This window comes from Lepisosteus oculatus, chromosome 7 (assembly GCF_040954835.1).
Source record: "Lepisosteus oculatus isolate fLepOcu1 chromosome 7, fLepOcu1.hap2, whole genome shotgun sequence".
Lineage (NCBI taxonomy): Eukaryota > Metazoa > Chordata > Actinopteri > Semionotiformes > Lepisosteidae > Lepisosteus > Lepisosteus oculatus.
Window position 1 is genome coordinate 46,344,719 of NC_090702.1, and position 17,003 is coordinate 46,361,721.

The 17,003-nt window shown below is 35.8% G+C and overlaps 1 protein-coding gene across 1 annotated transcript; it reads right to left on the bottom strand.

Moving 5' to 3' along the window:
- Positions 1-3: 3 nt before the first annotated feature.
- On the bottom strand, positions 4-14,998 carry LOC107077991 (uncharacterized). Its single transcript, XM_015352256.2, has 8 exons — positions 14,939-14,998; positions 14,159-14,506; positions 13,514-13,807; positions 13,337-13,423; positions 12,307-12,331; positions 5,431-5,468; positions 3,575-3,609; positions 4-3,227 (listed from the first exon to the last, which is right to left on the bottom strand). Exons 1-8 carry the CDS (start codon positions 14,979-14,981, stop codon positions 3,126-3,128), a joined length of 972 nt encoding a protein of 323 aa, XP_015207742.1. The 5' UTR covers positions 14,982-14,998; the 3' UTR covers positions 4-3,125.
- Between the last annotated feature and the right edge of the window lie 2,005 nt (positions 14,999-17,003).

A 17,003-nucleotide genomic window follows, 5' to 3' on the forward strand; every position in this document is an offset into this window, starting at 1 on the left:
ATTTTATTGTTTTTACTCAAAATACAAATTCCATTCTTGATTTGTTGAGACTACATCATTTTTCTCTTAATAATACAATAATAATTGCTTACACACTTTTCTGGACACTCCACTGAAAGCACTTTACAGATAATGGGGACTCCCCTCCACCACCACTGATGTCCAGCCCCACCTGGATGATGCGATGGCACAGTACACTTAACGACACACCAGCTATCAGTGGGGAGGAGAACAGAATTTTAATGAAGACAATTCATAAATGGGGATTATTAGTCCAAGATTAGAAAAGGCCAATGGGAATTGTGGTCATGATGCTAAGGTAACACCCCTGCCCTTTTCTAGAAACACCCCGGTATTTTTAATGACCACAGAGAGTCAGGACCTCAGTTTTATGTTCATCCTTTTACAATATAGTGTCCCCATCACTATACTGGGGCATTAGGACCCACACAGACTGCAGAGGACTTCTCTACTGGCCCCACAAACACCTCTTCCAGCAGCAAACTTAGCTTTCCCTGGAGGTCTCCCATTAAGGTACTGGCCAGGCTCAAGCATGCTTAGCTCTAGTGAGTTGCCAGTTGTGAGATACAGGGTGATATACAGGAATGCTAATTATACCCTCCTCCCAGGAAAGCAGTGGCTAGCGACACCAATTTTATTTTTGTACCTGACCTCTTAGGCTGTTCCACAGTTCTACCTTAGCAGCAAATGGTCTATTACTGAGCAGTTTCAGAGAACACACTAAACAACATCCTAGAAAGACCTACTGTTGTGTGTGCTGTCTAGCTCCTGAAACACAGTGGAGCCACTAACCAGCTGTGAGCACTGTCCAACTGGTACTAAATGTTAAATTTATATTCCATAATTCATATAACATATAAATTCAATTCAATTAAGTTCAAAATACTTTATTCATCCCCAGGGGGCAATTTAAGCAGCAAGCTTTACAATATACAACCCAAGACAGAAACAAATACAAAAAACATTGCTAAGAAAAAATATACATACATATAACAGCAAACAGACCATAGAAGTGTTTGAAAATAACAGTGTGTAGTATTTGGGAAGGTATTAGTACATGCACATTTGTATGTGGGGAAGGGCTCTGTCCAATAGACATAATCTTGATAAGACTTCTTTACAGTCATTCACATCAGTTATCATGAAGTGCTTCGAGCGGTTGGTCAAAGCATACATCACCTCCTCACTGCCTGACACCCTAGACTCACTTGAATTTGCATCCCGCCAGAACAGGTCAACAGAAGATGCAATTGCCACTGCCCTCCATACTGCCCTCTTACACCTGGGTAAGACTGTGTCACCAGGCATAACTCAAACTCTGGCAACAAGTTTGCGGACAATACAACAGTCATTTGCCTGATCACAGATGGTGAGGAGTCTGCATACAGGGAGGAGGATGAAACGCTGGCAGTATGGTGCCAGGAGAACAACCTCTCTCTGAACATCAGTAAGACTAAGGAGATGATTGTGGACTATAGGAAACATCAGGGTGGAGACCACACACCTATTCACATCAATGGGACTGCAGTGGAGAGGGTCAGCAGCTTTAAGTTCCTGGGAGTTAACATCTCAGAGGATTTAACCTGGACCCACCACACCAACACCGTGGTCAAGACAGCACAGCAGCGCCTGTTCTTTCTCCGCAGGCTAAAGAAGTTCGGCATGCCATCACATATCCAGGCCAACTTCTATAAGTGCACTATTGAGAGCATCCTGACTGGTTGCATCACTGCCTGGTATGGGAGCTGCTCCACACGGGATCGCAAAGTATTGCAGAGGGTGGTAAAGTCAGCGCAGCTTATCACCAGCTGTGAGCTACCAAGCATCCAGGAGATCTACTCAGCTAGATGTCTGAAGAAAGCCAGGTCCATTGTGTACAAAACACATTTGCGTATTAGACATTGCCAGTAGTCAGCAGCTACAGTATATCAACCTGCAGCTCTCAACTGGCTACCCACTGAAGCTAAGCGGGTTGGGTCCAGTCAGTACCTGGAAGGGAGACCTCCTGGAAAGATATGGTTTCTGCTGGAAGAGGTGTTAGTGGGACCAGCAGGGGGCACCCACCCCATGGTCTGTATGGGTCCAAATGCCCCAGTATAGTGGTGGGCACCCACTATCTTTCAGATGAGACATTAAACCGAGGTCCTGAGTCTCACTGGTCATTAAAGATCCCTGGGCATTAATCGATAAGAGTAGGGAGTTATCCCGGTGTCTAGGCCAAATTTCCCCCCTCGGCCTTTGCCGTGGCCTCTAAATTGTCCCCATCACGGGGCAAGTGCGATGGACTGGCGCCCGGTCCAGGGTGTACCCCGTCTTGCGCTCGTTGCTTGCTGGGTAGGCTCCAGCTTCCCATAACACCGTATGGTATAAAGTGGTTTGATAATTGACATGACATTACATTCAGGTGGGTAGCTGGCCCTGCTAGTGATCATGATCAAATCCTGGCACAGGCATATAGTAGCCGCTCTCATCACATTGGTTTTTCCCAGTTTTTCGTATGTTCTCATTTCAAAGTAAATCATAAAGATGTCTATTTTGAAGACTTTGGGTGAAAATAATTTTGATGAACTAATTAAGATGGCAAATCCTTGACAAAAATAAATAAGAATGAACCAATATACAAGTGAAACAAGCTTACTTCTATGGCTTTACAGAAGCAGGTATGATAATATTTTACATATGAACAGAAAGATCACAAAAACATGCAAAAAATGGATAGTTAACAGCTAACAAAAACTGTTCCTTCATAAAATGATAAAATGTCTGATTACCCGGTGTCAAGGTGCAGGCAGGCTAAGCTTTTATATCCCACCATCAGCTAGGCTACTTTTTTAAAGACAATATTGCAATTACACATTCACAAAGTTATCAAAAAATGACAATACAACAGCAAAAAAGAATAGTTCAAGACCTTCACAAGCACACATTAAAAAATATTACATTTTGAGATTGTAAATTACTAAACAAGCATAGCTTTATACATTATACAGTAGCTATAATTGCTCTAGCTATAATTAACCTAATTCAACTCATACATACTCATACAATTCAAAGTTAATGATTAAACATTAACATGATTAAAACATTAGATGACTTTTATTCATTTATTTGTTTATGACTGTACTGTACAAAACTTCATCATTTTTTCTTATATGTGTCTTCTTAGTACTAATTTTTACTGTTGAATATGAAACAAAATCTTCTTCCTAGAAAAAACATTTTATTAGCATGGCAGGCATTTTTTATGTAACTACTGACATGAACATTACAGTAACTCCTGGACACAGAAGCCTGTATACATGTACTTTAATCTTAATTATTATTATAATTGTATTATTTTTTTCACAAATTTCAGCTTTTATTCACATTTTATTCTTGCTATCAAAACTAAAGTCTAGCATATTTTTCATTTTCCTCAAGTGAGTGGCACAGAGAATTTAAATATAGCTGAAATGTAAAATACCTTTTTTTAACTGTTCAGCATTTGATGTGTTTCTTAAAGACAAAATGAAGCAAAATAAAATAAATGAAAGGAAAATAAATGTATACATACCTCATTTCCATTGGTTTCTGTTGTGTTCATTTTGCCTTCAAAGTAAATAAATTATTGTAAACAAAAATGAAAAAACTGATCTTGACTGTAAATTAGAGCAGAAATGAAGCGGCGATAATAGTATAATCAGTTGATTCATTAAATTAGAATATAATTATTTTCTCCCTAGGACCAATTCTGAACATCTCAATGCCTTTTTTATAATACATCTGATCAATTGTGCAGTACTTTATACAATAATAATTCCTTACACTTATATAACATTTGTCTGGACACTCCACGCAAAGCGCTTTACTGGTAATGGTGACTCCCTTCCACCACCACCAATGTGCAGCCCCCACCTGGATGATGTGCCAGTACTCTCACCACACACCAGTAATCAGTGGGGAGGAGAACAGAGTGATGAAGACAAGTCATAGATGGGGATTATTAGGAGGCCATGATTAGTAAAGGCCAGGGACAAATTTGGCCAGGACACCAGGGTAACACCTAGTCTTTTTGTGAAACGCCCTGGGATTTTTAATGACCACAGAGAGTCAGGACCATGGTTTTACATCTCATCCAAAGGACAACACCTTCTTACAGCGTAGTGGCCGCATCATTATAATGGGGCATTAGGATGCACACAGACCACAGGGTGAGCGCCCCCTGCTGGCCCCACTAACACCTCTTTCAGCAGCAACCTTGGTTTTCCCAAGAGGTCTCCCATCTAGGTATTGGCCAGGTTTACACCTGCTGAGCTTCAGTGGGTTGCCAGTTATGAGTTGCAGGGCGATATAGCTGCTGGCAAATTGGAACCATTATCTACCAAACACTTTCATTTAGCCTGCCAAGTGGCTCACTCAATAATGGTGTTTTCATGAGCTGAGATCAATGAATACATGTTCAATCCTGGCTCATGTTACTAGTGGATTATGACTGGGATTCCCCAATTGGTGTCACATACTATAGGTGACTTGGGTGGAAGTTGGATGGAAATAGTTGAGCAGAGCTCTCTTGGTTCCCAGTGGCCTAGCAGCCCCTGTTATCTCTCAGGCACTCACAGGCTTGTCCTGGTGTCGATCAGATAAGTAGCTGTGTTGCCTGTGATGTGTTAAAAGACTAGAGGCTTGAAGGCGGGCATATTGGAGTTGTCAGCCTGCACCTCCTCATTCACTACAGTGTGTAGTTGCAGGGTTCCCAACTGCAAGCCAAGAAATGAAAAACACACATATGGCTATTTCACATTGGCTGGTCATAACAAAAAATTCTGTTTTATGTTGACATTCACACACCGAATTTGAGTAGAAATATGCTTTTTACTTTACGGAGTAATTTTATGAAATTAACTTTGTGATTCCTTATGTTTGTTTTTAATGGAAATGCTTCAGATAAGAAAAAAACATGATGTGTGATTAATTTTTTTCATAAGACAAACTTTGGTTTAAAAATACAAAAGATATTTACAGTATTTCACACATGTGCAGTAAATTCAGACTTTAAAAAGTATGTCAAATACTATTTTCTTTAAGAATATTTTTTCTAAAAAAACTGCTTTAGGGATTTTGTCTTGAAACATTCTATCACATGTTGGTACTGCATGCTCATTGCCTGCCTATTGCCTCCTTGACGCATACTAAGGTAATTATGTATCTGTTGTGGTGTTTATTGCTATAAAAAATGTATCAATTTCCAGCTGCTATTAGGAAGCTGGGGGGGGGGGGGTAGTAAATTAAAATAAGTGGTTCAGATTTTTTTTTCTAAAGTATGAAAAAACAAACCAGAATTTTTTGTCTCCCTTTAAATAGCAGAAAACATCTAAATAAATACTTAGACGTTACTGTGTATTTCAAACCATGATGTTCAGTTTTTCTTACCATGCCATGATAAACCATCCTTTTGCAGAGCATTCTGACTGAAATGAAATGTAAGGAAAAGCATAAAGTTAATGCTATATGTTCTGAAATACTGTCAAAAACAGAAAGAGGGTGATGATGAAGGGCAACAAACAAACTGATATAATCAAACAGGAAATTGCTGCTGCATATGCATTTACTTTTGCACAGATGCACAGCTGAGCCTGTGTCACGTCACTAGCCTGATGTAACCAGAATTCCCCAAGCAAGAGTGCAGAATTGCCAATGTGGCACCAAGGGTGATGATGGTTTAGTTAACTACAGCTCTCTCTGCTCTAGGACAAACAGAAACTGTGATGTCCCCTGCGCGTTTATGTTAATGTCAGTGAGAGACATGCCACATAACAACATAATGCCCTTGAGGATTCTCAATACTCATTCTCCGTTGGATTCTATATTGTATCAGGTCCCTTCATAGACTTCTCTGTTCGAGAATAAAACTGTTCTTTCAGTCTGGCAGTGTAGGACATGCCCCTTTATCGATACTCTCTGTTTTCTATTTATTAATCAAATCTCAATCAAAACACAAACATTTTCCTGAATGCCTATCATTTATGTTCAATTTGTTTATTGTTTTTTCAGGGAAAAGAAAGAATATTACATGGTACTATATACAATAATGAATAAATGTGAACAATCATCATGAAAGAGTTGGATGAGGAACTTTATATTAGGCTTCTGAAATACAGTATGCTCAGTGTTGTGATCCTTTACTGTTGTTGCTCTAAGAGACCTCTAAGAGATTGGTTAAGCTATCTTTTCTAAATCTGTACTGGCTATTCCCTAGGATGTTATTTCCATGTAGGTGAGCCTCTAGTTTAATTCTTACTATTGTTTCCTTTACCTTACATGTGAAAGAAGTAAGAATTTTTGGTCATTAATTACTTGATTCAGTATTCTCACCTTATAATGAATGGACACTACATTAGCAATTATCCAGTCCATTGATACTACCCCTGTCTTGAGTTGTGTCAATGGCTTTTTAGCCATCTGGATTGTATTCACTCTCCCAGTGACAGCGGCAGGAGCAGGGAGGTGTTTTTCAGAGTTCAAGCTGATTAAAACACACCTGAGGCCTCAGTGGACTCATGATGAGCATCAAACATACAGTGGGTTGACCGTTATTGCATGAAGATGTAATTAATGATTTTGCCTCCTGGAAATCTAGCCAAATCGATTTATAGAATATTTTTTATAAAACATTCCCATATGCTCATCCTTACTGATCTCATCTCTCTTGTTATTGAGTAAACTAATTTCTTAGTTAATTACATATTCATTTCTAGAATTCCTTGGACAAAGGTTTCAATGCAGTTAGTTTAACTTATGATTTGCTATAATTTGTAAATAACAGAGATCCCATCTATCATTATATATTGTTATTAATGCTCCTATTTATTACTTTCAATGTTAAAATAGATGTTATCCTTGTTCTTGATTCTTGTAACCTATTAATTCTGTGTTCTTCAAAGCTGGTTGATAGGTTTTCTAGTTATATAATTCATTTATTTAATTGTTCTAAATAGTAAAATAGTTTGGAGTGGGAGCTGATAATAGTAGTGTATGTGCTAATTACTTCCCCAGCTCAACCATACAATTTGTGTCATGTTTCTTGACTTAAATCTTTCTCTAAAAGCAAACAGGATCTGTGATGTGGTTTCACACCTTATTTTCTTGACCCTTGACTTGATTCACTGCTCAAATACTTCAGGTCACTGGGTTTTGAATGACAGCTTGTAATAGCTAGTGGCATTTTATCTCAGCATCAGCCCTGCAAGCATCCTAGGATTTTTATTTTTTTGGGGGGGTCATATTGGCCATAGAGACACCAAATTGTGAATGTGTAATGAAAAAAATAAAACATCTACATTTAATTACATTTTTAAATTAGGAGATCTAACACTGCATAAAAATATTGTAAAAATATACTTGAAGCTTTAAAAAACAGAACAGGGCAGAGTCTCTCACATTTTGCTCTGCTGCTGATGCTATTTCTGCCAGTGTGACATCAGAAGTGTTTGTATTTCTAGCTAAATTTATCTACATTTATAGTTCATTTTGTCTGCTACCTGCAAGTAATGCTCAGTGCTTGTCTACATTAAGTGACATCTGTCAGGTTTTTACCCAATGTTCAATACTGACTTTAATATTGTCTACTCTGTTTTCCTGATTCTCCTGTTTAACAATCATCTGTAGAATCATATTACTACGCCAAAACCTAGATCACTGATTTAAATTAACTGTAGTGGTACTAATTCAGATGCCTGTGGCACTGCAGTAAGTATATCACTCACCCTTTATTGTCACTCCATTAAACATCTCTGAACTGGAATGTACCTTTCTGATTGTACAATTAGTTTCCTTATGTTTCAAACATAATAACATAAACTCCCATCTTTCCTCTGCTTCATGTTACCCCTTTACAAGTCTTCCCTTATAAATGCCTAAAATAACATGAGATGGGTGCAGGACAAAACCTACAACAAAACCTACAGCAGAACTGTCACAATCCCTTCACTGACTTTGTGAATACAAGCAGTAGAGAGTGCCAATAAAAATAAGATGAAGAGAGGCCAAGATCAAATAAGGTCAGGAGGGGGACTACAGTGGCTCTGATTCTAGAGTGAAAATCATATATTTCAACACCCAGATATCTGAAGTGTTTTGTCCAATGGTATGAAACACCACTCATACAGAATAAGTAAAAAGTAAGGAACTAGTCACTAGTCATGTGTATCATTTCCATTCCTATTGATTTGAAATTTGAAATCTCTCTTGAAAAGCACTTCTTTGTTTGTAATTGTATTATACAATCTGTCATTGCAAGTAATTGTAATTGTAATTAAAAGATGAAATGGTGGTCTGCATACTATGCCCTTTGAATGTTTCCAGAATTCTGAACCATACACAGTAGATTCTGAAAAATTTAATTTTAATTCATCTAGTTTAAATGTTCCTGTGCCTGAATATTTTTTTTACCTCAGACTCTTCCATCTCTCCTGTCACTGTCGTACAGTGTTCATTCGTCAACTTTGGTCTTTGTTAGCCATATTTCTGTGATCTCATTTGCATCATAGTTGCCTACTGATTCATTCTATCTCACACATTTTTGCTTCTTATACTCTTAGAATTTTGGCATAAGCGCTTATTGGTATAGTCAAATATACTTGACTGGTTTTAGACACAATTATGGCGTAAATCAAAAATCTGTGTGCTTCTTTTGGAACTGGACGGGACAGATCATTTTAATACAAGGCTGGTACAGTACCATCCGGACTGAGTCCTATGACAATAGGTTGGTGGCACTTTGCATTAATTCATGGTGCTGTCATCTAGTGTACCTCTTGGTATAGACAGCCTTGCACAATATGCTTCCTTTAACAACTGTTACCACATACCATGAATATCAAGTAACCACAACTTGCAAGAAACAGTTATTTATAAATTCTCGTCAATGCATGTGGTTATGTGTTAGCTCTGCAGATGCAGAATGTTTCGGAATTATAGTGGTCAAGGTGTCTTGTTCAATAAAATGTTTTTCCATCACTGAGGACAGTACGTAACGTATACAGTGTGGGTTTAAAAAAATAGTAAAATAGAGTACTGTAGTTAAAACAGTTCTGAACTATAAATTGTATATAAATATATACAAACAGAATATTAAATATTATAAAATAAGATTAAATAAATTGCTGAGTTTTGTTCAGGGGTCAAATAAAACATAGCTGCTTAATCACCAACTTACGAAATCCCATTATTCAATGAGCCAATTGGAACTTTAATTCAATTACTTCTTTAGTGTTATAAGGTTCTTCAGTGAAGAATTTTTTTAATGCATTATTGTGTTTTGTGGTGAAGGTCTTGTTATGTATCATGTCTATTATTATGCACCGTGTTTTTTTTAATACCAGAGCTACTGGTAGAATAATTGTAAAATATTTTAAAATAGTCTTTAAATTGTAAAGGGTAAGTTTGGAAAATAATCATGAGATTAATTAAAACAGCTCTGAAATATTATCTTTGGCTAATTTGAAGTTGGAATAAGCAAAATGTTTTGAATCCTAGCCACACCTGACAAGATGTCCACAACCACATAAAAAATGGAACTAGAAAAATACAACTAATTTTAAACCAGTTTGGATTTAGAATTTAGGTAGGATTTGGTTTCAGTAGACCTTACTAAAATAACTTTTTTGAGTTTTTTATTAAGTATCCACTGCACGGAACACACATAAAATACACAATATGGTATATCTAGATATTCAGAAATCTTTTGATGAAGTTCTTCATTAAACATTAATTCACAAATTGGAGACCATAAACATTCAAGGTACTGAGCAATAGTAAATGGGTTGAAAACAGGAAGGATAAATGTAACTACTTAGTAGAGTACCATAGGGATTTATACTAGGACCACTAATCTTTCTGATTTATATTAATGAGTTAGCCCCATGTATCTAGATCCAACACTCTAGAAGCTGCAAAGATAATCAAATGTTTAAAAGAAAAAAATACCATTAAACAGAATATAGATATTTATGAAAACCATTAATGAAACTCTACAATTAGAATTAGACATATGAATAAGCCACTTTATACAAATATGTCATTATGTGATTTAAAACATCAACAGAACTTGAATCTTTAAGAGACCTAGACTTCCAAAGATCTTGGGCCAACACACTTTCACTCCATGCAGTTTTGTCCTTCAGACAATAAGGCTTTCTTTGGCAGAGTGGAAGATAAATTGTTGCACATTGTTGCACATGTTGCAACAGAATCTTGTTGCAAAATTGAGTATTTAATTGGTAACTACAGAAGTCATACTAAGATTTTTCAACCTTTAACTTGTTAAAACCCATGTCACACTATTTTGAATAGTTTGCAGCACCTGCAATGGCTTTGTTGAAACCCCAGCCAAAGATGCTTTGTAACCGTCATGTTTTGAAGAAAGGAAAGCATTAATCAGTTCTATGTGTCTGTTCTCTTGTGTCTAGGCTGAAGTAATCCGAAACACGTAATATTTCACAAAACCAGAAAAATACACTGTATTCTGCCCTGTTGATTTCTTCTACACACTAATAAGACAATACAGAAATGATAAGATGTCATGAGCGTCAATCACCAATCTAAAAGCTCGATCTATCCTGACCTGGTTTGGAAGATCCACTAAAATTATCTAAATTTTGCCATCAGAGTCAAAACTTGACTCTGATGGCAATTTAAACGGTTAATTTAAATTAATTTAAACGGTATACTATATACAAAAGCTATGAATGTCATATGTTTGAAAGGCTCTTAAGTCCCGAAAGCTAGCCCTGTTAAGTGAAGTACCATGCAACACCAGGTCAACAAGAAAAATGGGTTAAGAGGCCTGCCTACTAAATAAAATAATCCTACCCAAGACTAAATCTCCCTTCCTACAACATGGATGCCCCAAATTGAATATTATTATTATTAATATCTCCCAGTTGTAAAAATACATCACCAACCAGGAAAAAGAACATATTTTGCCTGAGGATTCCACATTAAAATGAAATGGGAATTTCCTAAAATAAATAGAACAGCAGATCCTTTATAACAAGGTTCAAATTGCTTATTCAGAATCTGGTCTCTAAGCCTGATCAGAACAAGGTACTCTCACATGGCACAAGCCTAGAGGAAGAGAAGAATGATAGTGTCTTTCTACTCTTTTTCTCCTCTCTTTTGGTCCCTATCTATCTCCACTCTTCTCCTTTTCCTATTCTGTCCCCTTCCTACATTCCTATCCTATGTTTCTCTGTTTGAGATGTCTAATGGTTTTAAGGCATAATGATCAAGCAGTTAATTATTTCGAGTAAACCAGAAAATTCCCTTTGATCACCTGTGTTTGCCTGTTTCTCAATCCACCTGCAGCAAGACAAACTCTTTAAATAAAACCTGTTGTTTTTAGCTTTTATGACCCTCCCAGTTGTGACAATTCTGTTAACTGATCAATAACAAAGAATTAAGAACCATTTCTGGTGCACTGATTTTGCTGTACAACATAGCCCTGTAAAAATATCTCCAGTGTCCTAAATGGAATTTCAACTAGACATCAGACAACAAAGACTCTAATTTGTTTAAAGCCAATTATATTAAGATTCAGTTCTCATCATATGGAAAGCTGATGAATAATAAACTATAACATCAAAAGTGGAAGTAGTTCTAATAACATTTGAACAAGACTATAATTTGATATTGACTGTAACAATAATTCCTGTCAATGGCAGCAGTTAATAGAACAAGGAAAACACAAACACTGAAAAGAACTGAAAAAGGATGGGGGCACAGATGGCTTAACAAAGGGTTTTAGGTGCATTAAGTAAAAATGTACAGATCTAAATATGTTTTGTTTCAACTGAAATTATTACGTGTATTTTTTATATTGGGTTTTTATATTTTTACGATATTACCTTGTAAATGACAATGTTTTATGATTTAAATTCCACACATACTGTCATTTAAGGTTAGGACATTAGTGCCTTGAATACATCAAAAATTATTCATCATCATCATCATCACATCACTTTTAATTACCACATATCCAATTCAGGGTCATGGTATACTCACAGTACAGGATGCCAGTCCATCGCAGGGCACACACAAACACACACCAGGGTCAACTTGTTCATAGAAGCCAATTAACCTGCTAGAATATATCTTGACTACCCAAAGAAATCAGAGCACCTGAGTAGTTATAGCACCCTAAGAATTGAACTCAGGGCCCCAGACCGGTGAGGCAGCAATACTAGCCTCTGTGCTACCATGCCCCACACAATAAAGTGTGATATATTTAAAATAATGACATTTTGTTACCTTTTATGTTCACAGCAGAGACATCCTTGAAAAAAAAAAGTTGTTATCATATTTGTCTTAAGAAAATGTTCTTAAATTGTATTTTTCCACATTACATAATTTACAAAACATTACAGTTAAATAATTTAGAAATTTGACGGATTAAGTCTATACAAGTAAGAACAATGTTTTTGTTTCAGCACTACAGATACCTACAATACATAAGCACTAACAGTGAATTAAAACATATCCTAATACTCACTTTAAATAGAGCTGAAACAGTATATTTCTATATTTGATAACATTAGAAATGCCAGGTCTTCTTGTACTGGCATTGACTAAGAGTAAAGGAAAGAAATGCGGTAAAGTAGAAGGAAAACAAAATGAATTACCTCTTCAAACAATTTCCTTAATTACCATGACAAATAACTACTCAATATATGGCCCTTTCAAATCAATATCTGTTATCCTTTCCTGTCCTCTTCAATCCTGATTCAATACAACTAAGACATTTGGCAGCAGCGCTTTCACTAAAATTTGTTGTTCATTAACAAATAGAAAACAAAACCAGTAAGATGCCATCACACCACAGCTGTCAGGTTTCTTGCATACTTCATAGAGTTTTCTGCATTCCTACTATATAGTTGTTCAAAAATTATGTGAAAAACATAAAAACGAGTTATGAAAAATGGTAAAAAAAACTGCAAAGGTCCTCAGCATTTTGTGTTAGTTTTTTTCTAAGCAATGAATACTGCATCTTCACCTAGTATTCTCTTATCTACTACTGATAGCCATAGTACCGATATTGTAATTTAAGTCTCTGGTGTTTTTCTATGTTAGCTAATAATTTATTCTCCTCTAAATATCTACATTTGGTATATTTTTACAGTATTTCAAATTTGCTAGATAAATTAATATTTCCTGTCTGTTCCAAGGTTCTGTCTACTGCTAAGTCTAACAAATTTTGTCAAACTGCATTACATGATTACAACAACTGATAATAGACCAATTCAGATTTTAAGATTCACATACTGTATATTAAATATCTTACCTTTTATAAGAATTGTAACAACTGCAATTATGCCAACACCAGCAGTTATCCCAGATGCCAGTAGCATAGTACTGCTGTGATAGTAACCTGCCAAAGACATAAAACCTTGTCACATATTGCATTTAGTTTTCATTAATAGTAAATGTTCAAAACGTCAACATAATTTTGGAATTTTACCTTTTTCTCTTTTAGCGGATATCCACTGAGATTTATTTAGTGTCACCCGAGACTGTGCATGATGCACTACACAGCTTATTTCTGTTCCATTGTGGCAGGCTTCAAAAGATATCACAAACTTCTTTGTGGCATTAAATGTCATATCATAGTTTTGGTCAAGTGATTCGTTTAAGGTTTGATATGTGCCACATGTACTTTGGAAATGCATCTCGATATTTTTGGGGTAGAAGCTATGTGTGCCACATGATATCAGAGAATGTGAAAGAGCTCTGAATTCCATAGTCTTTGGTGGAGCTGCATTGAAAAATAACGAATAATGAAGGCATGAAATATATACATACATAAGACTTCACATTTTTCCTTTTGAGTTTCTACCTTTTAATTTTGAATTATTTCTTCCAAAAGATGTAGCATGTAAGATGTCCTTCAGTAAAATGATTGCGAGAGTGATAAACATAACACCAAATCAAACTTTTGCCATGAAACCTATAGGGATATCTAGAAATCAACAACAAGTAAAAATGTTCTAAAGAGAGTATTGAGGAGTTACAATAATTTCAAATGAAAATACTGCATATCCATGATATACAGTATGTGCATATAAATATAATGTATTTGCAATAAGCTCCATCGCTTAGGAATTACCTTGTACACATAACTTGGTTCCATTTCCTATGCCTGATATTGCTGGTGGTGGGGTAATTTTAGTTATCTTACAAGTATAAATTCCTTTGTTTTGAACCTGGACATTTTTAACTGTTAACACGTATCTTTTATTTAACTGGTCATGTTGTGTGTGAAACTGATTTCCATAAGTAGTATCTGAAGTTATAACAATTTTGTCTTCTGTTGTATTCTCTGTCTTAAACCACCATTCTGTCTTTGCACGGGTAATCACATCTTTTCCATAGTAACAGCTGATATTAATAGTTCTCCCCAGGTCTTCACAGATATTTGGAAACTGTTCAACATGAAAAATGTTGAAAGATAAACCTGTAAATAAAATAAAACATAAGACAGTTGTTCAGAAAGCATAGCTCTTTGTTTAAAATGTCAATAAAAATAGCATTTTAATTTTTATTGTTTAGTACATTAGAGTTTTCCAATTACTGTATATTCTTATTGTCCCTAGAAACAACTTCAGTTGTATTTTAATATGTAGGTAAATATGCAACACATATATAAAGCTAAAAACATATGTCAGTTTATCATTGATATTAACATAACATATGGTTTTCATACCACATGTTCATTAACAAATTGTACAATTTGTAAAATTTCAAATACAACACTTGTATCTTTTCTGTGATTTGTCCTTTGCACTGTTTAATTCAATTCATCCCACATCTCATCAATGAAGAAAACTTCAATTTAAATTTAAAGCTAAGCTAAAGGAATTTAAAGCTAAATTATAATTTAGCATACCTGTAAAACATAGTAACACAAAGAGATGTTTAAGCAGATCCATTCTGGTTACAAGCTCTAAAAAAGTTCAGAACACATTACCTTCCTTTACAGGCATGGCTCTAGATATTGCACTAACCACAGACTTTAAACCCCGCCTTACTGCTAGATATGCCCAGTAAAGGTCACTATATTAAAATAACTAACAGACATACAGAAGGACACAAATATTCAAGAGCATTATAATTTAACACATTATAACCATGTAACAGGAACATGGATGTTACATTTAATTTGTAAACTTCTTACACTGAACAGTGAGAGTCAAATGTCAGTCCAATGTTTTGGTATATTGTTAGTTTTGTATATTTGTTTCAGGTGTTGCTCAGTGGGGGCAGTAGTTAACAATGCTGCCTCAATTACTGGGGTGCTGCCTGCATTGAATTTGTATGTTCTCTCTGTGTCTGGTGCCTGGTGCTCCAGTTTGGTCACTCACAGTCCTGGTAGATTAATTGGCTTCTGAGAAAACAGGCCCTGGTGTGAGGGTGCGAGTGTTTGTGTTTGTGTCTGCCCTGCAAAGGACTGGCATCCCGTCAAGAATGAACTCTGCTTTGTGTCTTTTGCTTACCAGATAGGCTCTGGCTTCCCTGAGATCCTGTCATGGACAAAGTAGTTAGAAAATGGATGGATGGAATGATATGTACTTCAGCTATAACTTTGGGAGAGCAATTTCCAATGTATTCAAAACATATTTTAACAGCAAGGTGGAAACTAACATTTTAGAACACTGAGTAGTTTGAGAGTTGTTTGAGTAGTTGAAGAACCACTGCAGTCCTGATTTAACACAAATTAAAGCCACCAGAGACTACATTAAGTCATAATAAGACTCTGAAAACCATACAGCTTTCTGAGGTTACACTGGGGAACAATGTAGGTTTTTAAGTTTCAAAGGAATAAGGAGTGGCTTCATTTTTGCATTTCCATGTTGAAAAATAAAAAGAATAAAATAATTAATTGTTTGGTGTTCAGGAAGCTGATTATTCAAGGTAACGGTAACACCAATCCAAAGCCCATCCCAGAAGCACTAGCGCAGAAAGTAACATCAAATAATAATGATGATTTGCATACTAGAAATACAGTATAGTGCTTTTTATCTCAAAATGTCACCAAACTTCATGCTTTTTCCTTTATTTATCCTCAGGTTTAACAGTGGAGTTAAGCTGAGTAAATTATTGGGACTCCTTTGGATCAGTTGTGTCCTCTTCCATATTAACTTGCATCCTGGCTCAAGGACAGCTATGTAAATACAGCCAAACAAGACCCATTATTCCAAACCTTCTGCATAAGGCCTTCAAGCTGGGATGTGCAAAAGCTGGTAAGCCCACCTGAAAATCTGTCACAATTTTATCAATGGGAATTCCCCCCAAAATTGTCTCAACACTTATACCTGCAGTCATTACCTCTTTATTAAAGAAGCGGAATTTAGACTCCAGCCTACTCAGTATTTGTCAGTATTTAATATCCCAATTATGGCAAAGGTTCTAGAGTAAGCTATTGCTTTTTAGTTAGCAGATCACTTATCTATAAATAAACCATATGAGCCTTTTATTAGTCTGCTTTAAGAACCATACAGTATGTATAGCACCAAAACAGGTCTTAATAGGGTTAGTAATTGATTATATATTGACTATAAATGACTGATGATGATTTTTAAACTGTTTTTTGCCCTACTGGAAATTAGTGTTGACTTTGAGACTATTAATCACACTATCTTTTTTATTGCTTCATAATGATTCAAATCTTATCTTGACAGAAAAAAAATAAATCAGTTCTTGTTTTTTCTCAACAAGGTTCATCACCTTTGGTGTCCCACAAGGCTCTGTTCATGGTCCTTTATATGTTTGCATGAAACATATGCCTTGTCACACTTCTTAGGTGTTTTTAAAATAGCCTATGAAGCAAAGGTGATTTCTGAAGTTATACTTATTGCAAGCTTTTAAAAATATATATTTTAAGTATAGGAAGTGGTTTTAAATTGAGCAGGAATGGATTGTAATTAGCGGGTATTTGGAAGATAGGATTTTTT